The following is a 26478-nucleotide window of genomic DNA, read 5'->3' on the forward strand; positions in this document are numbered from 1 at the left end:
ATGGACAAAATAGACAAACCAATCCCAAGGTTTATAAAACTGAATGGGTATGAGGTTAGGGCAATCTACAACGGCCAGGAAGATGTGGGAAAGCCTCAAAACAAAGTAAACAAAAATCAGAAAAACGAAGACAAATTTGTTTGCAAATCACCTAGTAGCATTCCCCAAGTTATACCACCTCTAGGAACACAAAATCAGAACATTATTAAAACGACCGAGGATAAGGGAATAGAAAAGGAAACGAATGAACATGAGAAGAATTTAGAAATACAAATAACAGTAGAAAATATAGCACTTCAGGCAGCAAACGAAAACAAATTTAGTAAAAACGATAAAGATAATAGCGAAGTCGATGAAAGAAATGAAGATGATAATGAACAGGATAGTAGTAAAGTAAGTGATATAGCTAAGAGTAAAGATGCTGATGGCCAAAGTGAAAAAGATGTCTTCAGCAAAGAAGATGACAATCTGGACAACGTTGAAATACCTACAGAATATAGACACATGTCACATATAGACAAAGTCAATTATAACTGGAAGACCTTTAAAAATTTTGACCGACTAAACTGTAGCAAGGAAGAATTACTAAAATTCAGAGCCTTTAAGAAACTCGAATGGGAACAATATAACACTGCAAAAATGAATAAATATAAATCACTCAAAGACCTAGAAAAAAAAATAGGAAAACTTACACCACTTGGTTTCGAAAAAATGGACTCCAGTGAAATATACTCATTTAATATGAAAGAATTTAAAAATTTTAACATCAATACCGCAAATATAAATGAAAAGACAAAATATATTGCTTGTAAGAGAGCAGAATGGAAACAACGAAAAAAGGAATTTTTCCAATATATTAAAGATCATGAAAGAAAACAAGAAGAACGTAATTTAAAAAAGCAAACGTATCAAGCCAAGAGATAAAAATAACACCTTAAGAAGAAAATTAAAAAGCAACATTTAATAAAAAACAATTTTAAAGAAAACAATTAAAAAAGTATTAAACAAAAAATTATAATGTTATAATGTCGCATCCAAGAGCTACCCTATTAACATTATTTAACTTAAAAAATATATCAACAAAAATAAAAATATAAAATTAACAAAACATAATAAAAATATATAACAATTAAAACAAAAATAAAAAATATAAAATAAATAATCAACCTACTAGGCCCTTGGACTAGTTGGTAGATAAAATAAAAAAAAAAAAAAAAAAAAAAAAAAAGTATCTGTTCTTATCAGTTTAATATCTGGTACGCCGGCACAGTCCGGCTCATATATTAATCTGATTCTTGGCATTAGGTCATGGGATCATAGGTTTACCTTGCCCTGACCACGGGTTGCCTCGGCTTTGCACTACTGCTGAGCGCGGCCCAGATTGGAAAAAAGAAAATATCTTCACTTTCAGAGTGTCTAACATCGCTAATGGTCTCAGCTGCTGCTGCTGATGATGCTGCTGATGATGACGACGACAAAAATGATTAGACGTTCTAATTAAACCACAAGTACATTGTTGAAGACGGCGTCAGTCCGACTATGTCTGCAGTGTTCAGTTATCGCTTCTCGGCCTAATGGCTAAGATCAAGTGTAGTATCTGTTCTTTTGAGTGACCGAGAGGAAAAAGAGTAGTTAGTACACGTAGTGTATTACTAGTATGAATACAAAGTCATTAGAAATTGATACGGACAACATAGGCAGTATTGCCACCACTAAAAGCTATTGTCAAGCTATTAATCTATCGAACCAACCGATTAAGTACAGCGTTTTAAGTAGGACTCTTTTGTGTCATAAGACTCAAAATTGTTCAGAGCTTGATATTCTGTCGGCTATCGAAGATGCAGGTCTAGATGATGATCTGGAGAGATTCCAGATTATTCGTAACGGAACTATGATTGAGCTGGTCATGAAATCCGACAGAGCAAAATCGTTGCTCCAAGATAAAGGCTTCTTGTGTTAACGGTGTAATACATCGTTTTCATAACTCAACTCCAACTCGAAATATTAGCAAACGTATTGCGGTATCCGTTATTGGATTACCTCTAGAAAAAAAGGAGTTTCCAGTCGGGAAAGCGCTTGAAGACTTAGGCTATGGTAAACATATTTACACAAGACCAGTGTTTAAAAAAACACCAAAGAATAAAACACCGTACTTTTCTGGCATTTAGTTGTCATTATTGACAACATCTTAAAACCAATTCCTCGAAACCTAAGACTAAGGGGATATAATCTTAGAATCGTCTATACAGGACAAGATCAACCAAAAGCTAATCTAAACGAAACACAAAAAACACCATTAACTGATAGAGTAGAGAAGGAATCAACGGAAAGTAAAATCGGACCTGAAATAGAGAAAAAAGAACTAAATGAAACATTAATTAATAAAGAAAATTCAACTGTAAACATAGAAACAGCGGAACCAATAAAGGTAGCAAATCCAGATGATTTAGCACCTCAAAGTACTAAAAGTGAAAACAATATCACAACTGAAAGAGGTGTTATGGATAATATATCAACAGAAGATTTAGAAGAAGGAGAAATCACCATACTTGAAGAACTTGAGGACATGAACCATTTAGAAATAGTAGAATTTAACTGGAAAGCTTTTAAAAATTTTGACAGATATAACTGCTCCGAAGAAGAATTAAATAAACTAAAGAGGTATAAAAAGGCTGAGTGGGACGAGTACGAGTCAGAGCGTCGTAACTACAGAGCACTAGAAAAAAGCAACAAAGAAAAAGGGATGTTGACGCCAATTTCTTTTAAAGCTATGGATTCAGGCGAAATGTATTCTTATAATAAAAAAGAATTTAAAAACTATTACGAAGAAGACTATTCAACTGATGATGAAGAAAAATACGTAGCACATAAAAAAGCGGAATGGGATCAACGAAGAAAAGAATTTACTATGTTTATTAAAGACCACGAAAAAAAACAAAAGGAAAGACAGAATAAATTACAACTAAATCTAATTAAAAAAGAAAAAAGGCAAAAACTGATTGAATAAACTATAACCTATTTTAATTATATATTAAACTATTCCAAAACGTATTACAAATATAATAAAACAAAATAATAACTGTAACAATTGTTATTAAGTCATCTCCTAGAGATACTTTCTAAACTCTTAATAACTCAGTAAAACTAAAATAAAATGAAAACAAAAATAAAAATATAAAAAACACAAAAACAAAAATATAAAACCATAAAATTTAAATAATAAACAAAAAATATAAAATTAAAACTGCCTTCTAACGCCTTGGACTAGTAGGTAGTTAAAAAAAAAAAAAAAAAAAGTATCTGTTCTTATCAGTTTAATATCTGGTACGCCGGCACAGTCCGGCTCATATATTAATCTGATTTTTGGCATTAGGTCATGGGATCATAGGTTTACCTTGCCCTGACCACGGGTTGCCTCGGCTTTGCACTACTGCTGAGCGCGGCCCAGATTGGAAAAAAGAAAATATCTTCACTTTCAGAGTGTCTAACATCGCTAATGGTCTCAGCTGCTGCTGCTGATGATGCTGCTGATGATGACGACGACGAAAATGATTAGACGTTCTAATTCAAACCACAAGTACATTGTTGAAGACGGCGTCAGTCCGACTATGTCTGCAGTGTTCAGTTATCGCTTCTCGGCCTAATGGCTAAGATCAAGTGTAGTATCTGTTCTTGATTCTTGATCTTGGTCATACAACTGAGCTAGTGATCACCTTTAGTGAGGTCTACGTGCCTCATTAGTGATTGCTAAGGGTTTACCTTACCCCTTCAAACCGGTTGCCGGTACGGCACTTTTAGATTGGAGTGGTTTAAGGGAGATTGAGTGTTAGTGAATATTGAGTGTGTTATGAGTGTTAGGAGGTCTACTGGCCTTCAGAGTGACAGAGAGGTTATTTATACGTTGAGTATAAACTAATCATGACTTTAAAAAGTCCATTAACGTTAAACTTACCGGACAATAATGTCCAATTTAAAAGCTATGCTCAAGCAACATCTCGAAAACGAATGAGTTTACTAGCTTAAAAAACACACTGCTTACTAACATCGAGAAAAATATAACTCAAGACGACATTCTTACAGCAATTGAAGATGTTGAACTTGATAAAGACCTGGAAGGTTTTCAAATAATACGAAACGGGACTATGATGGAAATTGTTATGAAAACGGAAAAGGCAAAACATTTCCTTCAAGAGAAGGGGCTTACTATTAATGGTCTACACCACCGTTTTTATAATTCCACTCCTACTAGGAATATTAGTAAACGAGTGGCTGTGTCCGTGATAGGCCTTCCACTTCAAAAGAAGTTCTTTCCCGTCGGGAAAGCGTTAGAAGAGTTAGGCTATGGAAAACACATACATACTAGACCGGTGTTTAGACACACGCCTAAAAATAAGACGCCATATTATTCAGGGATAATAGTAGCTGTCATGGACAATCTTGAGCAGCCAATACCAAAGCAAATAAAACGAACGGCACAATGTGAGAGCAAATTCTATACCCGGAACAGGAAAGGAGCAGGAAGGAAATGAAGGGAATAAAAAACGTTATCGAAGATTTAAATGAAAAAGCACAACCAAGTAATGAAACAATCAAAGAAGTAGAGGAACAACCCGTAGATATGAGTATAGTTCAGAGTATTAGTGAATCACCCGTAGAGTGTTTAGTTTTAAAGTGCGATAAACAAGAGTATACAGAAAAAATTATAAGATAATCCTAAAGTAACGAATGAAACTGAAGAAGTATGCACACCAACAAATACCAAAAAAGTCAAACTATCAATTATTACCGAAACCATCACACATAATCAAAACAGACAAAAATATAACAGTGAAGAAGACGTAGAGGAAGTAGTTAACATACCATCCGAAGAAATAAATTTAGAACAAACGATAGAAAACCATTACTATGATAATAGACACGTAAGAAAAGAAATAGATGTATCCGGAATTGAACTACCAAAAGAATTTGAAACCATGAGTTACCACGATTTATGGTGTTTTAACGCAAACTTCTTTAACGGATTTAACAAAAATAGGTGCAGTGAAGAAGATCTAAAAAGGTATGTTCGATATCGAAGAGCTGAGTACGAAAAAGAAAAACTTGAAAGACGACAGGAATATGAGGAACAAAAATTAGCAAAACGAAAGTTATATGAAGAAGAAAAATTAGCTAGACGGAAGGCAATGGAGGATGCTAAACAGAAACAAAATAAAAATCCAAAAACTTTTATAAATAACCGAGATGAATGGTATTGAAAAATGTCTCAGAAAAACAAAAATAAAAAATAAAAAACCATTGAAATTTACAAAAATAAATTTCTAAAAAACTAAATAAAAATTATAAAACTATACTAAAAACCAAACAAATATCTATACTTATCTAAAAAAATATACATATATATAACTTTATAATAAGTGGCTATGTAGCTATATTAAATACCTTTAATAAGGCAATAAAAAATATTTACATATCCAAACAAATAAAAAATAAACCTATCTTCTAGGATCCTGTGTAAGCCTGATATCAGCTGCAGGTAACCCTAGTCGTTAGAATAAAAAAAAAAAAAAAAAAAAAAAGTATCTGTTCTTATCAGTTTAATATCTGGTACGCCGGCACAGTCCGGCTCATATATTAATCTGATTTTTGGCATTAGGTCATGGGATCATAGGTATACCTTGCCCTGACCACGGGTTGCCTCGGCTTTGCACTACTGCTGAGCGCGGCCCAGATTGGAAAAAAGAAAATATCTTCACTTTCAGAGTGTCTAACATCGCTAATGGTCTCAGCTGCTGCTGCTAATGATGCTGCTGATGATGACGACGACGAAAATGATTAGACGTTCTAATTCAAACCACAAGTACATTGTTGAAGACGGCGTCAGTCCGACTATGTCTGCAGTGTTCAGTTATCGCTTCTCGGCCTAATGGCTAAGATCAAGTGTAGTATCTGTTCTTATCAGTTTAATATCTCGGTACGCCGGCACAGTCCGGCTCATATATTAATCTGATTTTTGGCATTAGGTCATGGGATCATAGGTTTACCTTGCCCTGACCACGGGTTGCCTCGGCTTTGCACTACTGCTGAGCGTAGGAAAATCAATCGCAGAACAAACCATTGAAATCGAATTAAAGAAAGTAGTCGAGGAGATTGTCGAGGAACAAAAGATCGAGCAAGAAACAGCCGTGTTGAGGACAAACGAAACTGAAGACAAAAAGATTGAAGACGTGGAGATGATAGAGCAGTCGGGGAAGGCGAACAAGAGAAAAACAAAAGAAGGTGAAGAAAAAGACGATCCGAAACGAGTTGTAAAAAATCGAGTGGAAGATGACAAGCACGGGTAATGTACGCATTCTGTGTTTGTCTTTAATTTTTATTTTTTACTAGATTTATTTTTTTTGATTGTGGAACGCAAACGCTCTCCTGTCATTTTAAAATTTCCTGAAAATTAAGAGTGCGCCGCTTTTATTTTGAAAAATTTTGTAATTTGCCTTTCCTTCAATTCGCTTTAAGCATTTGTTTGCGTTTTTGAAATAAAATAATGGCGATTAAAATTCTGACGTTAAACGTCAACGGTCTCAACGAAGAGATCAAAAGACGAAAAGTAATGCGCTTTTGTGAAATTCAAAACTATGACGTATGTTTACTGCAAGAAACACACGGATGCGACAAAACCGCAGAAATATGGACTAAAGAATGGCGAAATCTAACACAAGGTAACTCTCTTTGGAACAATCTAAACCAAAGGGAGTGCGGAGTCGCTTTTTTAACAAAACACGATTTCCAATTTAAAGAGGTTACTCAAGACAAAGGCGGGCGAATTTTAGCGGCTAGCTTTTGTGTTAATAAAATAAATGTTAGAATAATAAACATATACGGTCCTAACGTACCGCAAGAAAAAGAAAATTTTTTCAAAACTTTAGAACGTCACGCGCGTGAGTGCGACACTCTTATACTTTCGGGAGATTTTAATATGGTTTTAAATCCTGTCCTAGACAGGCAAGGTGGCGATCTTTTTAACAAGAATAACACTCTAGGTAGTAAGAATTTGCAAAATTTTCTTGAAAAATATGATTTGATTGATCTCTACAGAGAAACCAATCCTCTAAAATTAGAATTTACATTTGAAAAACCTGACAAAACCTTTAGGAGCAGGATTGATCGAGTGTATATTTCCTCAGCAGCAAAAGCGCAGAGCACGTGCAAAATTTTAAGAGCGGAGATAAGCGACCATAGCGCGGTTTTGTGCGCACTCGACATTAAAGAATCAAACGCAAGAGGACCAGGTTACTGGCATTTAAACGTCGCTATTTTAAAAGACGCTGAATTTAAGCAAATGCTAAAACGCGAATTTGATAACGTAAAAATTTCTAAAAATGTCTACCAAAACCATAACCAATGGTGGGACATCGCTAAAACCAAAATTAGAGATGTTGCCGTGCAGCGCGCAACAGAAATAAGCGCCCAAAATAAGCGTAACATTAACCTTTTGAAATACGAGATTGAAGCGGAGAAAAACAAAATCAAAAAAAATAAGGAAAAAATTAAACAACTCCAAAAACAATTGCTCGGGCTGGAAAACGCGGCGGGAATTTTTGTAAGAACAAAACAAGTCATAGTCGAGGATGGAGAAACTCCCTCCAAGGCTCTTTTTCAAATGGAAAAAAACAATCAACGCAAAAAAACAATTCAAGAGATAAGGTGCGGCGACGTTCTTTATAGTGACACCAAAAACATACAAAAAACAATAAGAAATTTTTATGCGGAACTCTACAAAAAACAGCGCGTAGACAAAGAAGAGGGAAACCGTTTCCTCGTAAACTTTGCGGAACCGTTAACTGACGATGAAAACGGCTTTTTAAACATCAAATTTAGTAACGCGGAATTGCGAAACGCAGCTTTCTCGCTCGCAAAAAACAAAACACCAGGGATAGACGGTTTACCTGTAGAACTCTACCAGGAGTTCTGGGATTTGTTAGGTGAGGAACTGACATCGTTAGCAAACGAAAATCTCTTTGAAAAAAACAATGAACTCACGTGGACCCAGCGAACTGCATTGATAAGCCTCCTTCCAAAACAAGGGGACTTAACTCTAATGCAGAACTGGAGACCGATATCCCTCTTGTGCGCCGATTATAAAATTATAACCAAGGCGTTGGCGCTGCGGCTTTCAAAAATACTAAACAAAATTCTTGAACCGTCGCAGACATGTTCTGTGCCAGGTCGAAATATATACTCGAACATATTCCTTGTGAGAGATTTAATAGAATACACTAACGAGAAAAACATTGAAGGTTTCTTAATAGCGATCGATCAAGAGAAAGCTTTTGACAAAATTGATAGAGGCTTTCTCTTCAAAGTCTTAAAAAAACTAAATCTTGGCAATAACTTTATAAGAGCGATTAAGCAAACCATGAAAAGCGCGCAATCTTTAATCATAAACAACGGATTTACAGGCGAACCTTTTAAGATCGAAAGAGGAGTAAGGCAAGGTGATCCCATCTCCTTGATGCTATACTGTATTGCTGTAGAGGCTTTGGCGCTAGAAATCAAGAAAAGTAAAAAAATCGACGGCATACCGCTACCGGGGACGAAAGCGAATTTGAAAATACTCCAATACGCTGACGATACCACGGTAGCGGCAAGAAACATTAGCTCTATAGACGAAGTTTTTAAAATTCTTGAAAGGTTTGAGCGCGCAACGGGATCTAACATTAACAAAGCGAAAACGAAAGGTTTAGCGCTAGGCGGTTTCGACGCGGCTGCCCCAATGAACGTCTTTGGACAGCATAGCAAAAACATAGGCGACGTTAACTGGGCAAACGAAAGCGGAATAAAAATTCTAGGCATTCATTTTTTTACGGATTTAAATCGCACGGCAGAGACAAATTGGCAAAAAGCGTTTGGAAATTTTAAGAAAAGGCTACAGAGTTTTAAATACAGGAACGTGTCACTAAGATGCAAAGGCGTGTATGTCAACACGCTGGCGCTGTCGAAGGTGTGGTTCGTTGCTAACGTTTTTCCGCTTGACAAAGTGACCGACCAAAATATCCGCAAGGAAATTTCGGTTTACTTGTGGCAAAACAACTACGCCGAACCCATCAAAAGAGACATTCTAAACCTTCCGGTGTCAGCCGGGGGTTTAGGAATCTTAGACGCGTCCAAGCAATGCTTGGCTCTACGGCTAAAACACTTGCTCCTCTTGAGAGAAAATAACAAACCCCATGAAAGCCTGTTTCTCCAAAAATATTTTTTAGCCCTTTCTTTGACCGCTCTTGCAAAAAATAATTACCCTGATTGGTCGTTTTTAGCTCAAAACAACTTCCCCAAAGCTTTAAAAGACCATCCTTTTTTTTACAAAGACGTTGTGGATAGTCTCCGTACAAATCTGGCTATTTTGCAGCTCAAACAAAAAACAACAAAAAGCGTATACCTTTTTTTGGCAAACCACCACCAAAACAAAAACATCGCGAAATCGCAACTCAAGTGGGACGCGATTTTCCAAAAAACTTTGCCGTGGAATACCATTTGGAGGCGGAACTTTAATTCATACGCGCAAGGGCCGTGCCAGAATGCGCAGTGGCGAATCTTACATGATATAATGCCCACTAAGCAAAAAATTCACAGCTGGAAGAAAAATCGCGGGCGAGGATTACCTAAGTGCGACGATTGCAATAAAATCGAAACAACGCTGCACCCTTTTATAAATTGCAAAACAGCCAGAACTGTGTGGAAGTTTTTTAAAAGTATGTACGAAAAGATATCTAACAATACTTTTAACATAGTTCACGCCGTTTTCTTAATGGACACGGTCACTCCTGTAAATAACAAAAATACTAATAAATTACTAACCACGGTTACAAATATAATTACAACCGAACTGTGGAGGGCGCGGAATTTAAGAACAAAAGAAAACAAAAAAGTTAATCCTACCAAAACAATAGAAGCGATAAAACGAGAAATACAATATCTGTGGAAAATAAAATACAATAAGTATTTGCGCGAAAACGAAATGGAAAAATTCCACAGCTTATACTCCATAAACAACGCAGTAAGTAATGCAAATGAACAGGATTTAGTTTTTACTTTTTAAAAACAAAATGGTTTGTTCTTTATCTTTGTGATTTTTGAATTAAAAAGCCACCAACCCTTTTCTTCCTAACGAATATGTCCAATGGATCCCGGTGGATCTGGAGGATGTATGTTTTTATTTTAACTGCGTGGTGTAATACCCACGTTTATATTTTTTAAACTACGACATCCCTACGAATATGTCCGAAAGATCTTGGTGGATCTTAAGGATGTATGTATTTTTTTTAAGGGCGTGGTGTAATATCCACGCTTATATATTTTAAACAGCAAAAATTTTTTTTGTATTTATTTTATATATTTACGCTTCCTATTTATTTCTTTACGGAAAGAAAAAAAAAAAAAAAAAAAAAAAAAAAAAAAAAACGGTTTTGTAAATTTTAATATTTAAACGGATATGTCCGAGGGATCCCAGTGGATCCGGAGGATGTTTGAATTTATTTTAAGAACGTGGGGTAATAGCCACGCTAATATTTTATAAATTTTGATATGTATATTTTAATGACAAATTGTAACGTCTTCTTCTAAAATGAAATAAATGTAATATTGGAAAAAAAAAAAAAAAAAAAGTATCTGTTCTTATCAGTTTAATATCTGGTACGCCGGCACAGTCCGGCTCATATATTAATCTGATTTTTGGCATTAGGTCATGGGATCATAGGTTTACCTTGCCCTGACCACGGGTTGCCTCGGCTTTGCACTACTGCTGAGCGCGGCCCAGATTGGAAAAAAGAAAATATCTTCACTTTCAGAGTGTCTAACATCGCTAATGGTCTCAGCTGCTGCTGCTGATGATGCTGCTGATGATGACGACGACGAAAATGATTAGACGTTCTAATTCAAACCACAAGTACATTGTTGAAGACGGCGTCAGTCCGACTATGTCTGCAGTGTTCAGTTATCGCTTCTCGGCCTAATGGCTAAGATCAAGTGTAGTATCTGTTCTTATCAGTTTAATATCTGGTACGCCGGCACAGTCCGGCTCATATATTAATCTGATTTTTGGCATTAGGTCATGGGATCATAGGTTTACCTTGCCCTGACCACGGGTTGCCTCGGCTTTGCACTACTGCTGAGCGCGGCCCAGATTGGAAAAAAGAAAATATCTTCACTTTCAGAGTGTCTAACATCGCTAATGGTCTCAGCTGCTGCTGCTGATGATGCTGCTGATGATGACGACGACGAAAATGATTAGACGTTCTAATTCAAACCACAAGTACATTGTTGAAGACGGCGTCAGTCCGACTATGTCTGCAGTGTTCAGTTATCGCTTCTCGGCCTAATGGCTAAGATCAAGTGTAGTATCTGTTCTTGATTTTTAGTCATTAGGTGTTTAATTGGGCTAGTGATTGCTTTCGGTGAGGTCTACGTGCCTCTTAGTGTGTATTAAGAAGTTTACCCTACCTCTACAACGGGTTGCCTGTAAGGCAACTTTAGTTTGTTGAAGGTTGTGTGAACTATTAGAGTGTTTTTGAGTGACCGAGAGGAAAAAGAGTAGTTAGTACACGTAGTGTACTACTAGTATGGATACAAATTCATTAGAAATTGATACGGACAATATAGACAGTATTGCCACCACTAAAAGCTATTGTCAAGCTATTAAATCATCGAACCAACCGATTAAGTACAGTGTTTTAAGTAGGACTCTTTTGTGTCATAAGACTCAAAATTGTTCAGAGCTTGATATTTTGTCGGCTATCGAAGATGCAGGTCTAGATGATGATCTGGAGGGATTTCAGATTATTCGTAACGGAACTATGATTGAGCTGGTCATGAAATCCGACAGAGCAAAATCGTTGCTCCAAGATAAAGGTCTTTGTGTTAACGGTGTAATACATCGTTTTCATAACTCAACTCCAACTCGAAATATTAGCAAACGTATTGCGGTATCCGTTATTGGATTACCTCTAGAAAAAAAGGAGTTTCCAGTCGGGAAAGCGCTTGAAGACTTAGGCTATGGTAAACATATTCACACAAGACCAGTGTTTAAAAAAACACCAAAGAATAAAACACCGTACTTTTCTGGCATTTTAGTTGTCATTATTGACAACATCTTAAAACCAATTCCTCGAAACCTAAGACTAAGGGGATATAATCTTAGAATCGTCTATACAGGACAAGATCAACCAAAAGCTAATCTAAACGAAATAGAAACACAAAAAACACCATTAACTGATAGAGTAGAGAAGGAATCAACGGATAGTAAAATCGGACCTGAAATAGAGAAAAAAGAACTAAATGAAACATTAATTAATAAAGAAAAATCAACTGTAAACATAGAAACAGCGGAACCAATAAAGGTAGCAAATCCAAATGATTTAGCACCTCAAAGTACTAAAAGTGAAAACAATATCACAACTGAAAGAGGTGTTATGGATAATATATCAACAGAAGATTTAGAAGAAGGAGAAATTACCATACTTGAAGAACTTGAGGACATGAACCATTTAGAAATAGTAGAATTTAACTGGAAAGCTTTTAAAAATTTTGACAGATATAACTGCTCCGAAGAAGAATTAAATAAACTAAAGAGGTATAAAAAGGCTGAGTGGGACGAGTACGAGTCAGAGCGTCGTAACTACAGAGCACTAGAAAAAAAGCAACAAAGAAAAGGGATGTTGACGCCAATTTCTTTTAAAGCTATGGATTCAGGCGAAATGTATTCTTATAATAAAAAAGAATTTAAAAACTATTACGAAGAAGACTATTCAACTGATGATGAAGAAAAATACGTAGCACATAAAAAAGCGGAATGGGATCAACGAAGAAAAGAATTTACTATGTTTATTAAAGACCACGAAAAAAAACAAAAGGAAAGACAGAATAAATTACAACTAAATCTAATAAAAAAAGAAAAAAGGCAAAAACTGATTGAATAAACTATAACCTATTTTAATTATATATTAAACTATTCCAAAACGTATTACAAATATAATAAAACAAAATAATAACTATAACAATTGTTTTTAAGTCATCTCCTAGAGATACTTTCTAAACTCTTAATAACTCAGTAAAACAAAAATAAAATGAAAACAAAAATAAAAATATAAAACACAAAAACAAAATATAAAACCATAAAATTTAATTAATAAACAAAAAATATAAAATTGAAAAAAAAAAAAAAAAAAAAAAAAAAAAAAGTATCTGTTCTTATCAGTTTAATATCTGGTACGCCGGCACAGTCCGGCTCATATATTAATCTGATTTTTGGCATTAGGTCATGGGATCATAGGTTTACCTTGCCCTGACCACGGGTTGCCTCGGCTTTGCACTACTGCTGAGCGCGGCCCAGATTGGAAAAAAGAAAATATCTTCACTTTCAGAGTGTCTAACATCGCTAATGGTCTCAGCTGCTGCTGCTGATGATGCTGCTGATGATGACGACGACGAAAATGATTAGACGTTCTAATTCAAACCACAAGTACATTGTTGAAGACGGCGTCAGTCCGACTATGTCTGCAGTGTTCAGTTATCGCTTCTCGGCCTAATGGCTAAGATCAAGTGTAGTATCTGTTCTTATCAGTTTAATATCTGGTACGCCGGCACAGTCCGGCTCATATATTAATCTGATTTTTGGCATTAGGTCATGGGATCATAGGTTTACCTTGCCCTGACCACGGGTTGCCTCGGCTTTGCACTACTGCTGAGCGCGGCCCAGATTGGAAAAAAGAAAATATCTTCACTTTCAGAGTGTCTAACATCGCTAATGGTCTCAGCTGCTGCTGCTGATGATGCTGCTGATGATGACGACGACGAAAATGATTAGACGTTCTAATTCAAACCACAAGTACATTGTTGAAGACGGCGTCAGTCCGACTATGTCTGCAGTGTTCAGTTATCGCTTCTCGGCCTAATGGCTAAGATCAAGTGTAGTATCTGTTCTTATCAGTTTAATATCTGGTACGCCGGCACAGTCCGGCTCATATATTAATCTGATTTTTGGCATTAGGTCATGGGATCATAGGTTTACCTTGCCCTGACCACGGGTTGCCTCGGCTTTGCACTACTGCTGAGCGCGGCCCAGATTGGAAAAAAGAAAATATCTTCACTTTCAGAGTGTCTAACATCGCTAATGGTCTCAGCTGCTGCTGCTGATGATGCTGCTGATGATGACGACGACGAAAATGATTAGACGTTCTAATTCAAACCACAAGTACATTGTTGAAGACGGCGTCAGTCCGACTATGTCTGCAGTGTTCAGTTATCGCTTCTCGGCCTAATGGCTAAGATCAAGTGTAGTATCTGTTCTTATCAGTTTAATATCTGGTACGCCGGCACAGTCCGGCTCATATATTAATCTGATTTTTGGCATTAGGTCATGGGATCATAGGTTTACCTTGCCCTGACCACGGGTTGCCTCGGCTTTGCACTACTGCTGAGCGCGGCCCAGATTGGAAAAAAGAAAATATCTTCACTTTCAGAGTGTCTAACATCGCTAATGGTCTCAGCTGCTGCTGCTGATGATGCTGCTGATGATGACGACGACGAAAATGATTAGACGTTCTAATTCAAACCACAAGTACATTGTTGAAGACGGCGTCAGTCCGACTATGTCTGCAGTGTTCAGTTATCGCTTCTCGGCCTAATGGCTAAGATCAAGTGTAGTATCTGTTCTTATCAGTTTAATATCTGGTACGCCGGCACAGTCCGGCTCATATATTAATCTGATTTTTGGCATTAGGTCATGGGATCATAGGTTTACCTTGCCCTGACCACGGGTTGCCTCGGCTTTGCACTACTGCTGAGCGCGGCCCAGATTGGAAAAAAGAAAATATCTTCACTTTCAGAGTGTCTAACATCGCTAATGGTCTCAGCTGCTGCTGCTGATGATGCTGCTGATGATGACGACGACGAAAATGATTAGACGTTCTAATTCAAACCACAAGTACATTGTTGAAGACGGCGTCAGTCCGACTATGTCTGCAGTGTTCAGTTATCGCTTCTCGGCCTAATGGCTAAGATCAAGTGTAGTATCTGTTCTTATCAGTTTAATATCTGGTACGCCGGCACAGTCCGGCTCATATATTAATCTGATTTTTGGCATTAGGTCATGGGATCATAGGTTTACCTTGCCCTGACCACGGGTTGCCTCGGCTTTGCACTACTGCTGAGCGCGGCCCAGATTGGAAAAAAGAAAATATCTTCACTTTCAGAGTGTCTAACATCGCTAATGGTCTCAGCTGCTGCTGCTGATGATGCTGCTGATGATGACGACGACGAAAATGATTAGACGTTCTAATTCAAACCACAAGTACATTGTTGAAGACGGCGTCAGTCCGACTATGTCTGCAGTGTTCAGTTATCGCTTCTCGGCCTAATGGCTAAGATCAAGTGTAGTATCTGTTCTTATCTTAGTTTAATTAGGCGAGCTAGTGATCCATACTGTATAAAGAAGGTCTACTGGCCTTCTGAGTGTATTGAGTGTTACCTTGCTACCTCCACGGGTTGCAAGGCCAAGATTTTCTAAAAAAGTTTTCGGACTTTTAGTTTATTTTTTGAGTGGTTGAGAGTTTTATAGAGATCGTAGATCTCAGTGAGTTTTTTGAGTGTGAGTGAGTTTTAGTAAGAGGTTGGTTAGACCTCTTTTGAGGTCTACTGGCCTCTGAGTGGCTGAGAATATAATATATACAGGTAGAACTATTTTGCCATGCTACTATTAGATCCAAGAAATACCATGGAAATAGATACAGAAATAGCGGCTGCTACAGCCCAGAACAAATGCTCTATTCAAGCTGCAAATAAAACCTATGCACAAGCAGCAACCAATAACGATAACGCATACGACTATAGCGCCCTAAATAATACTCTCTTATGTAAGGTTAACGCTAAAATTAGCGACAACGATTTCTTAGTTGCTATTGAAGAGGCCGGATATGATAAATACCTATTCGGATACCAACAAATCCGTAACGGCTCAATAATTGAGATTGTTATGAAAAACGACAAAATTAAAAAAACGATTCTTGAAAAAGGATTAAATATTAATGGTGTAAACCACCGATTCTACCAATCTACTCCATCGAGAAACATTAGTAAAAAGGTAACTGTTTCCATCCTCGGGTTACCAATTGAAAAAAGTAACTATCCTGCTGGTAAATTTCTAGAGCAGCTCGGATACGGAAAACATATTAGAACTAAACCTATATTTAAAAAAACACCAAACAACAAAACGCTCTATTACTCCGGTATCATAGTTGCGATTATGGACAAAATAGACAAACCAATCCCAAGGTTTATAAAACTGAATGGGTATGAGGTTAGGGCAATCTACAACGGCCAGGAAGATGTGGGAAAGCCTCAAAACAAAGTAAACAAAAATCAGAAAAACGAAGACAAATTTGTTTGCAAATCACCTAGTAGCATTCCCCAAGTTATACCACCTCTAGGAACACAAAATCAGAACATTATTAAAACGACCGAGGATAAGGGAATAGAAAAGGAAACGAATGAACATGAGAAGAATTTAGAAATACAAATAACAGTAGAAAATATAGCACTTCAGGCAGCAAACGAAAACAAATTTAGTAAAAACGATAAAGATAATAGCGAAGTCGATGAAAGAAATGAAGATGATAATGAACAGGATAGTAGTAAAGTAAGTGATATAGCTAAGAGTAAAGATGCTGATGGCCAAAGTGAAAAAGATGTCTTCAGCAAAGAAGATGACAATCTGGACAACGTTGAAATACCTACAGAATATAGACACATGTCACATATAGACAAAGTCAATTATAACTGGAAGACCTTTAAAAATTTTGACCGACTAAACTGTAGCAAGGAAGAATTACTAAAATTCAGAGCCTTTAAGAAACTCGAATGGGAACAATATAACACTGCAAAAATGAATAAATATAAATCACTCAAAGACCTAGAAAAAAAAATAGGAAAACTTACACCACTTGGTTTCGAAAAAATGGACTCCAGTGAAATATACTCATTTAATATGAAAGAATTTAAAAATTTTAACATCAATACCGCAAATATAAATGAAAAGACAAAATATATTGCTTGTAAGAGAGCAGAATGGAAACAACGAAAAAAGGAATTTTTCCAATATATTAAAGATCATGAAAGAAAACAAGAAGAACGTAATTTAAAAAAGCAAACGTATCAAGCCAAGAGAGCAAAAATAACACCTTAAGAAGAAAATTAAAAAGCAACATTTAATAAAAAACAATTTTAAAGAAAACAATTAAAAAAGTATTAAACAAAAAATTATAATGTTATAATGTCGCATCCAAGAGCTACCCTATTAACATTATTTAACTTAAAAAATATATATCAACAAAAATAAAAATATAAAATTAACAAAACATAATAAAAATATATAACAATTAAAACAAAAATAAAAAATATAAAATAAATAATCAACCTACTAGGCCCTTGGACTAGTTGGTAGATAAAATAAAAAAAAAAAAAAAAAAAAAAAAAAAAAAAGTATCTGTTCTTATCAGTTTAATATCTGGTACGCCGGCACAGTCCGGCTCATATATTAATCTGATTTTTGGCATTAGGTCATGGGATCATAGGTTTACCTTGCCCTGACCACGGGTTGCCTCGGCTTTGCACTACTGCTGAGCGCGGCCCAGATTGGAAAAAAGAAAATATCTTCACTTTCAGAGTGTCTAACATCGCTAATGGTCTCAGCTGCTGCTGCTGATGATGCTGCTGATGATGACGACGACGAAAATGATTAGACGTTCTAATTCAAACCACAAGTACATTGTTGAAGACGGCGTCAGTCCGACTATGTCTGCAGTGTTCAGTTATCGCTTCTCGGCCTAATGGCTAAGATCAAGTGTAGTATCTGTTCTTATCAGTTTAATATCTGGTACGCCGGCACAGTCCGGCTCATATATTAATCTGATTTTTGGCATTAGGTCATGGGATCATAGGTTTACCTTGCCCTGACCACGGGTTGCCTCGGCTTTGCACTACTGCTGAGCGCGGCCCAGATTGGAAAAAAGAAAATATCTTCACTTTCAGAGTGTCTAACATCGCTAATGGTCTCAGCTGCTGCTGCTGATGATGCTGCTGATGATGACGACGACGAAAATGATTAGACGTTCTAATTCAAACCACAAGTACATTGTTGAAGACGGCGTCAGTCCGACTATGTCTGCAGTGTTCAGTTATCGCTTCTCGGCCTAATGGCTAAGATCAAGTGTAGTATCTGTTCTTATCAGTTTAATATCTGGTACGCCGGCACAGTCCGGCTCATATATTAATCTGATTTTTGGCATTAGGTCATGGGATCATAGGTTTACCTTGCCCTGACCACGGGTTGCCTCGGCTTTGCACTACTGCTGAGCGCGGCCCAGATTGGAAAAAAGAAAATATCTTCACTTTCAGAGTGTCTAACATCGCTAATGGTCTCAGCTGCTGCTGCTGATGATGCTGCTGATGATGACGACGACGAAAATGATTAGACGTTCTAATTCAAACCACAAGTACATTGTTGAAGACGGCGTCAGTCCGACTATGTCTGCAGTGTTCAGTTATCGCTTCTCGGCCTAATGGCTAAGATCAAGTGTAGTATCTGTTCTTATCTTAGTTTAATTAGGCGAGCTAGTGATCCATACTGTATAAAGAAGGTCTACTGGCCTTCTGAGTGTATTGAGTGTTACCTTGCTACCTCCACGGGTTGCAAGGCCAAGATTTTCTAAAAAAGTTTTCGGACTTTTAGTTTATTTTTTGAGTGGTTGAGAGTTTTATAGAGATCGTAGATCTCAGTGAGTTTTTTGAGTGTGAGTGAGTTTTAGTAAGAGGTTGGTTAGACCTCTTTTGAGGTCTACTGGCCTCTGAGTGGCTGAGAATATAATATATACAGGTAGAACTATTTTGCCATGCTACTATTAGATCCAAGAAATACCATGGAAATAGATACAGAAATAGCGGCTGCTACAGCCCAGAACAAATGCTCTATTCAAGCTGCAAATAAAACCTATGCACAAGCAGCAACCAATAACGATAACGCATACGACTATAGCGCCCTAAATAATACTCTCTTATGTAAGGTTAACGCTAAAATTAGCGACAACGATTTCTTAGTTGCTATTGAAGAGGCCGGATATGATAAATACCTATTCGGATACCAACAAATCCGTAACGGCTCAATAATTGAGATTGTTATGAAAAACGACAAAATTAAAAAAACGATTCTTGAAAAAGGATTAAATATTAATGGTGTAAACCACCGATTCTACCAATCTACTCCATCGAGAAACATTAGTAAAAAGGTAACTGTTTCCATCCTCGGGTTACCAATTGAAAAAAGTAACTATCCTGCTGGTAAATTTCTAGAGCAGCTCGGATACGGAAAACATATTAGAACTAAACCTATATTTAAAAAAACACCAAACAACAAAACGCTCTATTACTCCGGTATCATAGTTGCGATTATGGACAAAATAGACAAACCAATCCCAAGGTTTATAAAACTGAATGGGTATGAGGTTAGGGCAATCTACAACGGCCAGGAAGATGTGGGAAAGCCTCAAAACAAAGTAAACAAAAATCAGAAAAACGAAGACAAATTTGTTTGCAAATCACCTAGTAGCATTCCCCAAGTTATACCACCTCTAGGAACACAAAATCAGAACATTATTAAAACGACCGAGGATAAGGGAATAGAAAAGGAAACGAATGAACATGAGAAGAATTTAGAAATACAAATAACAGTAGAAAATATAGCACTTCAGGCAGCAAACGAAAACAAATTTAGTAAAAACGATAAAGATAATAGCGAAGTCGATGAAAGAAATGAAGATGATAATGAACAGGATAGTAGTAAAGTAAGTGATATAGCTAAGAGTAAAGATGCTGATGGCCAAAGTGAAAAAGATGTCTTCAGCAAAGAAGATGACAATCTGGACAACGTTGAAATACCTACAGAATATAGACACATGTCACATATAGACAAAGTCAATTATAACTGGAAGACCTTTAAAAATTTTGACCGACTAAACTGTAGCAAGGAAGAATTACTAAAATTCAGAGCCTTTAAGAAACTCGAATGGGAACAATATAACACTGCAAAAATGAATAAATATAAATCACTCAAAGACCTAGAAAAAAAAATAGGAAAACTTACACCACTTGGTTTCGAAAAAATGGACTCCAGTGAAATATACTCATTTAATATGAAAGAATTTAAAAATTTTAACATCAATACCGCAAATATAAATGAAAAGACAAAATATATTGCTTGTAAGAGAGCAGAATGGAAACAACGAAAAAAGGAATTTTTCCAATATATTAAAGATCATGAAAGAAAACAAGAAGAACGTAATTTAAAAAAGCAAACGTATCAAGCCAAGAGAGCAAAAATAACACCTTAAGAAGAAAATTAAAAAGCAACATTTAATAAAAAACAATTTTAAAGAAAACAATTAAAAAAGTATTAAACAAAAAATTATAATGTTATAATGTCGCATCCAAGAGCTACCCTATTAACATTATTTAACTTAAAAAATATATATCAACAAAAATAAAAATATAAAATTAACAAAACATAATAAAAATATATAACAATTAAAACAAAAATAAAAAATATAAAATAAATAATCAACCTACTAGGCCCTTGGACTAGTTGGTAGATAAAATAAAAAAAAAAAAAAAAAAAAAAAAAAAAAAAAAAATTATCTGTTCTTATCAGTTTAATATCTGGTACGCCGGCACAGTCCGGCTCATATATTAATCTGATTTTTGGCATTAGGTCATGGGATCATAGGTTTACCTTGCCCTGACCACGGGTTGCCTCGGCTTTGCACTACTGCTGAGCGCGGCCCAGATTGGAAAAAAGAAAATATCTTCACTTTCAGAGTGTCTAACATCGCTAATGGTCTCAGCTGCTGCTGCTGATGATGCTGCTGATGATGACGACGACGAAAATGATTAGACGTTCTAATTCAAACCACAAGTACATTGTTGAAGACGGCGTCAGTCCGACTATGTCTGCAGTGTTCAGTTATCGCTTCTCGGCCTAATGGCTAAGATCAAGTGTAGTATCTGTTCTTATCAGTTTAATATCTGGTACGCCGGCACAGTCCGGCTCATATATTAATCTGATTTTTGGCATTAGGTCATGGGATCATAGGTTTACCTTGCCCTGACCACGGGTTGCCTCGGCTTTGCACTACTGCTGAGCGCGGCCCAGATTGGAAAAAAGAAAATATCTTCACTTTCAGAGTGTCTAACATCGCTAATGGTCTCAGCTGCTGCTGCTGATGATGCTGCTGATGATGACGACGACGAAAATGATTAGACGTTCTAATTCAAACCACAAGTACATTGTTGAAGACGGCGTCAGTCCGACTATGTCTGCAGTGTTCAGTTATCGCTTCTCGGCCTAATGGCTAAGATCAAGTGTAGTATCTGTTCTTGATTTTTAGTCATTAGGTGTTTAATTGGGCTAGTGATTGCTTTCGGTGAGGTCTACGTGCCTCTTAGTGTGTATTAAGAAGTTTACCCTACCTCTACAACGGGTTGCCTGTAAGGCAACTTTAGTTTGTTGAAGGTTGTGTGAACTATTAGAGTGTTTTTGAGTGACCGAGAGGAAAAAGAGTAGTTAGTACACGTAGTGTACTACTAGTATGGATACAAATTCATTAGAAATTGATACGGACAATATAGGCAGTATTGCCACCACTAAAAGCTATTGTCAAGCTATTAAATCATCGAACCAACCGATTAAGTACAGCGTTTTAAGTAGGACTCTTTTGTGTCATAAGACTCAAAATTGTTCAGAGCTTGATATTTTGTCGGCTATCGAAGATGCAGGTCTAGATGATGATCTGGAGGGATTTCAGATTATTCGTAACGGAACTATGATTGAGCTGGTCATGAAATCCGACAGAGCAAAATCGTTGCTCCAAGATAAAGGTCTTTGTGTTAACGGTGTAATACATCGTTTTCATAACTCAACTCCAACTCGAAATATTAGCAAACGTATTGCGGTATCCGTTATTGGATTACCTCTAGAAAAAAAGGAGTTTCCAGTCGGGAAAGCGCTTGAAGACTTAGGCTATGGTAAACATATTCACACAAGACCAGTGTTTAAAAAAACACCAAAGAATAAAACACCGTACTTTTCTGGCATTTTAGTTGTCATTATTGACAACATCTTAAAACCAATTCCTCGAAACCTAAGACTAAGGGGATATAATCTTAGAATCGTCTATACAGGACAAGATCAACCAAAAGCTAATCTAAACGAAATAGAAACACAAAAAACACCATTAACTGATAGAGTAGAGAAGGAATCAACGGATAGTAAAATCGGACCTGAAATAGAGAAAAAAGAACTAAATGAAACATTAATTAATAAAGAAAAATCAACTGTAAACATAGAAACAGCGGAACCAATAAAGGTAGCAAATCCAAATGATTTAGCACCTCAAAGTACTAAAAGTGAAAACAATATCACAACTGAAAGAGGTGTTATGGATAATATATCAACAGAAGATTTAGAAGAAGGAGAAATTACCATACTTGAAGAACTTGAGGACATGAACCATTTAGAAATAGTAGAATTTAACTGGAAAGCTTTTAAAAATTTTGACAGATATAACTGCTCCGAAGAAGAATTAAATAAACTAAAGAGGTATAAAAAGGCTGAGTGGGACGAGTACGAGTCAGAGCGTCGTAACTACAGAGCACTAGAAAAAAAGCAACAAAGAAAAGGGATGTTGACGCCAATTTCTTTTAAAGCTATGGATTCAGGCGAAATGTATTCTTATAATAAAAAAGAATTTAAAAACTATTACGAAGAAGACTATTCAACTGATGATGAAGAAAAATACGTAGCACATAAAAAAGCGGAATGGGATCAACGAAGAAAAGAATTTACTATGTTTATTAAAGACCACGAAAAAAAACAAAAGGAAAGACAGAATAAATTACAACTAAATCTAATAAAAAAAGAAAAAAGGCAAAAACTGATTGAATAAACTATAACCTATTTTAATTATATATTAAACTATTCCAAAACGTATTACAAATATAATAAAACAAAATAATAACTATAACAATTGTTTTTAAGTCATCTCCTAGAGATACTTTCTAAACTCTTAATAACTCAGTAAAACAAAAATAAAATGAAAACAAAAATAAAAATATAAAACACAAAAACAAAATATAAAACCATAAAATTTAATTAATAAACAAAAAATATAAAATTGAAAAAAAAAAAAAAAAAAAAAAAAAAAAAAAAAAAAAAAAAAAAGTATCTGTTCTTATCAGTTTAATATCTGGTACGCCGGCACAGTCCGGCTCATATATTAATCTGATTTTTGGCATTAGGTCATGGGATCATAGGTTTACCTTGCCCTGACCACGGGTTGCCTCGGCTTTGCACTACTGCTGAGCGCGGCCCAGATTGGAAAAAAGAAAATATCTTCACTTTCAGAGTGTCTAACATCGCTAATGGTCTCAGCTGCTGCTGCTGATGATGCTGCTGATGATGACGACGACGAAAATGATTAGACGTTCTAATTCAAACCACAAGTACATTGTTGAAGACGGCGTCAGTCCGACTATGTCTGCAGTGTTCAGTTATCGCTTCTCGGCCTAATGGCTAAGATCAAGTGTAGTATCTGTTCTTATTTCGGCTCCGGACCATCTCTCAATTGGTTTCTGGTGTTGTTAGAAAGCAGAAACAGCACAAGATCGAAACCGTGACAGTCGATAGGGGTTCTTGGCGTAGTCGTTTTTTCAGTGTCTCCTTCTACGTCCGGAAATCTCATAGCGTTCCGTCCATTCCGGACGTTAAATGGAGATAAACCATTAAGTTGGCGCTGCTCAGTTTTGGCTGAGTGGCAACTAAACCCTTAAATGGGCCAAAAAACCCTTAAGTGGGCTAAAAAACCCTTAAATGGGACAAAATACGGAGTCTCGGCTCCCAAATAACACCGCCTTCTAGGGCCCTGTGTAAGTCTGGTTTCAGCTTCAGGTCACTCTAGTTGGTTGGTAAAAAAAAAAAAAAAAAAAAAAAAAAAGTATCTGTTCTTATCAGTTTAATATCTGGTACGCCGGCACAGTCCGGCTCATATATTAATCTGATTTTTGGCATTAGGTCATGGGATCATAGGTTTACCTTGCCCTGACCACGGGTTGCCTCGGCTTTGCACTACTGCTGAGCGCGGCCCAGATTGGAAAAAAGAAAATATCTTCACTTTCAGAGTGTCTAACATCGCTAATGGTCTCAGCTGCTGCTGCTGATGATGCTGCTGATGATGACGACGACGAAAATGATTAGACGTTCTAATTCAAACCACAAGTACATTGTTGAAGACGGCGTCAGTCCGACTATGTCTGCAGTGTTCAGTTATCGCTTCTCGGCCTAATGGCTAAGATCAAGTGTAGTATCTGTTCTTATCAGTTTAATATCTGGTACGCCGGCACAGTCCGGCTCATATATTAATCTGATTTTTGGCATTAGGTCATGGGATCATAGGTTTACCTTGCCCTGACCACGGGTTGCCTCGGCTTTGCACTACTGCTGAGCGCGGCCCAGATTGGAAAAAAGAAAATATCTTCACTTTCAGAGTGTCTAACATCGCTAATGGTCTCAGCTGCTGCTGCTGATGATGCTGCTGATGATGACGACGACGAAAATGATTAGACGTTCTAATTCAAACCACAAGTACATTGTTGAAGACGGCGTCAGTCCGACTATGTCTGCAGTGTTCAGTTATCGCTTCTCGGCCTAATGGCTAAGATCAAGTGTAGTATCTGTTCTTATCAGTTTAATATCTGGTACGCCGGCACAGTCCGGCTCATATATTAATCTGATTTTTGGCATTAGGTCATGGGATCATAGGTTTACCTTGCCCTGACCACGGGTTGCCTCGGCTTTGCACTACTGCTGAGCGCGGCCCAGATTGGAAAAAAGAAAATATCTTCACTTTCAGAGTGTCTAACATCGCTAATGGTCTCAGCTGCTGCTGCTGATGATGCTGCTGATGATGACGACGACGAAAATGATTAGACGTTCTAATTCAAACCACAAGTACATTGTTGAAGACGGCGTCAGTCCGACTATGTCTGCAGTGTTCAGTTATCGCTTCTCGGCCTAATGGCTAAGATCAAGTGTAGTATCTGTTCTTATTTCGGCTCCGGACCATCTCTCAATTGGTTTCGGTGTTGTTAGAAAGCAGAAACAGCACAAGATCGAAACCGTGACAGTCGATAGAGGATCTTGGCGTAGTCGCTTTTTCAGTGTCTCCTTCTACGTCCGGAAATCTCAAAGCGTTCCGTCCACTCCGGACGTTAAATGGAGATAAACCATTAAGTTGGCGCTGCTTAGTTTCGGCTGAGTGGCAACTAAACCCTTAAATGGGCCAAAAAAACCCTTAAATGGGCTAAAAAACCCTTAAATGGGACAAAATACGGAGTCTCGGCTCCCAAATAACACCGCCTTCTAGGGCCCTGTGTAAGTCTGGTTTCAGCTTCAGGTCACTCTAGTTGGTTGGTAAAAAAAAAAAAAAAAAAAAAAAAAAAAAGTATCTGTTCTTATCAGTTTAATATCTGGTACGCCGGCACAGTCCGGCTCATATATTAATCTGATTTTTGGCATTAGGTCATGGGATCATAGGTTTACCTTGCCCTGACCACGGGTTGCCTCGGCTTTGCACTACTGCTGAGCGCGGCCCAGATTGGAAAAAAGAAAATATCTTCACTTTCAGAGTGTCTAACATCGCTAATGGTCTCAGCTGCTGCTGCTGATGATGCTGCTGATGATGACGACGACGAAAATGATTAGACGTTCTAATTCAAACCACAAGTACATTGTTGAAGACGGCGTCAGTCCGACTATGTCTGCAGTGTTCAGTTATCGCTTCTCGGCCTAATGGCTAAGATCTAAAAAGTCTTAGTTATTAACCGGGACAGTGGTTCCAGAAGCCTTAAAGGTTGTAAAGCTCTATTTTCATCTTTTTTTGGTTTTTTGTATTTTAGACGTACTATGGAGAAGACGCCGATTTCTCGCACTAATTCCTTCGAGCAACGCAATCGAGATGCTGCCGTTCTTGTGGAGAAGATGGAGTTGGTTCGTGATAGCGTGATCGATCGACCCGATTTTCACTCGAACATTAGCTACAGCGACGATGATCTCAGCGATAGCGACATCGCTGAGTACAAAGAACTCGAATCTTCACGGACCGTGATGGATCGTCGGAAAATCCTATCGCCGAAAACAACCGTCCCGACCAAGACGGAAACATCCAAGGAGAAACGTTCTCCAAACAACTCTGGCGTCCCGACCGTTGTGGAGCGTCACTCCGTAAAGGAAGAAAACTTTAAGCGAACCTACTCAAACGTTGCCGCTACCTCTCGGAATGGCAGTAAACCACGATATGTCGATGAAAAACCGCAGCTTCCGAGAACTTTACT

At 37.1% G+C, this 26478-nt stretch overlaps 1 protein-coding gene, 16 non-coding genes and 14 pseudogenes across 17 annotated transcripts; all 31 read left to right on the top strand.

The window, feature by feature from the left end:
• Positions 1-924, top strand: LOC136075920 (uncharacterized). Its single transcript, XM_065789366.1, has one exon. It carries the CDS (start codon positions 1-3, stop codon positions 922-924), a length of 924 nt encoding a protein of 307 aa, XP_065645438.1.
• Positions 925-1194: 270 nt separating this feature from the next.
• On the top strand, positions 1195-1385 carry LOC136077383 (U2 spliceosomal RNA). Its single transcript, XR_010637043.1, has one exon. It is a non-coding gene; the product is annotated as a U2 spliceosomal RNA (small nuclear RNA).
• A 173-nt stretch (positions 1386-1558) lies between these two features.
• LOC136077526 (U2 spliceosomal RNA) lies at positions 1559-1674 on the top strand (annotated as a pseudogene).
• A 1570-nt stretch (positions 1675-3244) lies between these two features.
• Positions 3245-3453, top strand: LOC136077301 (U2 spliceosomal RNA; annotated as a pseudogene).
• Positions 3454-3627: 174 nt separating this feature from the next.
• Positions 3628-3787, top strand: LOC136077467 (U2 spliceosomal RNA; annotated as a pseudogene).
• A 1705-nt stretch (positions 3788-5492) lies between these two features.
• On the top strand, positions 5493-5733 carry LOC136077374 (U2 spliceosomal RNA; annotated as a pseudogene).
• A 174-nt stretch (positions 5734-5907) lies between these two features.
• LOC136077260 (U2 spliceosomal RNA) lies at positions 5908-6100 on the top strand. The gene has a single exon (XR_010636982.1). It is a non-coding gene; the product is annotated as a U2 spliceosomal RNA (small nuclear RNA).
• A 4529-nt stretch (positions 6101-10629) lies between these two features.
• On the top strand, positions 10630-10812 carry LOC136077298 (U2 spliceosomal RNA). The gene has a single exon (XR_010637006.1). It is a non-coding gene; the product is annotated as a U2 spliceosomal RNA (small nuclear RNA).
• Positions 10813-10986: 174 nt separating this feature from the next.
• On the top strand, positions 10987-11178 carry LOC136077209 (U2 spliceosomal RNA). The gene has a single exon (XR_010636929.1). It is a non-coding gene; the product is annotated as a U2 spliceosomal RNA (small nuclear RNA).
• Positions 11179-11352: 174 nt separating this feature from the next.
• On the top strand, positions 11353-11441 carry LOC136077555 (U2 spliceosomal RNA; annotated as a pseudogene).
• Positions 11442-13210: 1769 nt separating this feature from the next.
• Positions 13211-13383, top strand: LOC136077386 (U2 spliceosomal RNA; annotated as a pseudogene).
• Positions 13384-13557: 174 nt separating this feature from the next.
• LOC136077220 (U2 spliceosomal RNA) lies at positions 13558-13749 on the top strand. Its single transcript, XR_010636940.1, has one exon. It is a non-coding gene; the product is annotated as a U2 spliceosomal RNA (small nuclear RNA).
• Positions 13750-13923: 174 nt separating this feature from the next.
• On the top strand, positions 13924-14115 carry LOC136077231 (U2 spliceosomal RNA). Its single transcript, XR_010636951.1, has one exon. It is a non-coding gene; the product is annotated as a U2 spliceosomal RNA (small nuclear RNA).
• A 174-nt stretch (positions 14116-14289) lies between these two features.
• On the top strand, positions 14290-14481 carry LOC136077241 (U2 spliceosomal RNA). Its single transcript, XR_010636962.1, has one exon. It is a non-coding gene; the product is annotated as a U2 spliceosomal RNA (small nuclear RNA).
• Positions 14482-14655: 174 nt separating this feature from the next.
• LOC136077251 (U2 spliceosomal RNA) lies at positions 14656-14847 on the top strand. The gene has a single exon (XR_010636973.1). It is a non-coding gene; the product is annotated as a U2 spliceosomal RNA (small nuclear RNA).
• A 174-nt stretch (positions 14848-15021) lies between these two features.
• Positions 15022-15213, top strand: LOC136077262 (U2 spliceosomal RNA). The gene has a single exon (XR_010636984.1). It is a non-coding gene; the product is annotated as a U2 spliceosomal RNA (small nuclear RNA).
• A 174-nt stretch (positions 15214-15387) lies between these two features.
• On the top strand, positions 15388-15601 carry LOC136077505 (U2 spliceosomal RNA; annotated as a pseudogene).
• A 1884-nt stretch (positions 15602-17485) lies between these two features.
• On the top strand, positions 17486-17680 carry LOC136077351 (U2 spliceosomal RNA). The gene has a single exon (XR_010637033.1). It is a non-coding gene; the product is annotated as a U2 spliceosomal RNA (small nuclear RNA).
• Positions 17681-17854: 174 nt separating this feature from the next.
• On the top strand, positions 17855-18046 carry LOC136077273 (U2 spliceosomal RNA). The gene has a single exon (XR_010636994.1). It is a non-coding gene; the product is annotated as a U2 spliceosomal RNA (small nuclear RNA).
• Positions 18047-18220: 174 nt separating this feature from the next.
• On the top strand, positions 18221-18412 carry LOC136077282 (U2 spliceosomal RNA). The gene has a single exon (XR_010637000.1). It is a non-coding gene; the product is annotated as a U2 spliceosomal RNA (small nuclear RNA).
• A 174-nt stretch (positions 18413-18586) lies between these two features.
• Positions 18587-18800, top strand: LOC136077506 (U2 spliceosomal RNA; annotated as a pseudogene).
• Positions 18801-20684: 1884 nt separating this feature from the next.
• Positions 20685-20883, top strand: LOC136077393 (U2 spliceosomal RNA). Its single transcript, XR_010637046.1, has one exon. It is a non-coding gene; the product is annotated as a U2 spliceosomal RNA (small nuclear RNA).
• Positions 20884-21057: 174 nt separating this feature from the next.
• Positions 21058-21249, top strand: LOC136077293 (U2 spliceosomal RNA). Its single transcript, XR_010637004.1, has one exon. It is a non-coding gene; the product is annotated as a U2 spliceosomal RNA (small nuclear RNA).
• Positions 21250-21423: 174 nt separating this feature from the next.
• On the top strand, positions 21424-21512 carry LOC136077556 (U2 spliceosomal RNA; annotated as a pseudogene).
• A 1783-nt stretch (positions 21513-23295) lies between these two features.
• LOC124813065 (U2 spliceosomal RNA) lies at positions 23296-23468 on the top strand (annotated as a pseudogene).
• Positions 23469-23642: 174 nt separating this feature from the next.
• LOC136077571 (U2 spliceosomal RNA) lies at positions 23643-23752 on the top strand (annotated as a pseudogene).
• A 275-nt stretch (positions 23753-24027) lies between these two features.
• On the top strand, positions 24028-24240 carry LOC136077330 (U2 spliceosomal RNA; annotated as a pseudogene).
• Positions 24241-24414: 174 nt separating this feature from the next.
• On the top strand, positions 24415-24606 carry LOC124812973 (U2 spliceosomal RNA). Its single transcript, XR_010637008.1, has one exon. It is a non-coding gene; the product is annotated as a U2 spliceosomal RNA (small nuclear RNA).
• A 174-nt stretch (positions 24607-24780) lies between these two features.
• Positions 24781-24972, top strand: LOC136077313 (U2 spliceosomal RNA). Its single transcript, XR_010637013.1, has one exon. It is a non-coding gene; the product is annotated as a U2 spliceosomal RNA (small nuclear RNA).
• Positions 24973-25146: 174 nt separating this feature from the next.
• On the top strand, positions 25147-25213 carry LOC124813044 (U2 spliceosomal RNA; annotated as a pseudogene).
• A 318-nt stretch (positions 25214-25531) lies between these two features.
• LOC136077337 (U2 spliceosomal RNA) lies at positions 25532-25746 on the top strand (annotated as a pseudogene).
• Positions 25747-26478: the final 732 nt, after the last annotated feature.

This window comes from Hydra vulgaris, chromosome 02 (genome assembly GCF_038396675.1).
Source record: "Hydra vulgaris chromosome 02, alternate assembly HydraT2T_AEP".
Lineage (NCBI taxonomy): Eukaryota > Metazoa > Cnidaria > Hydrozoa > Anthoathecata > Hydridae > Hydra > Hydra vulgaris.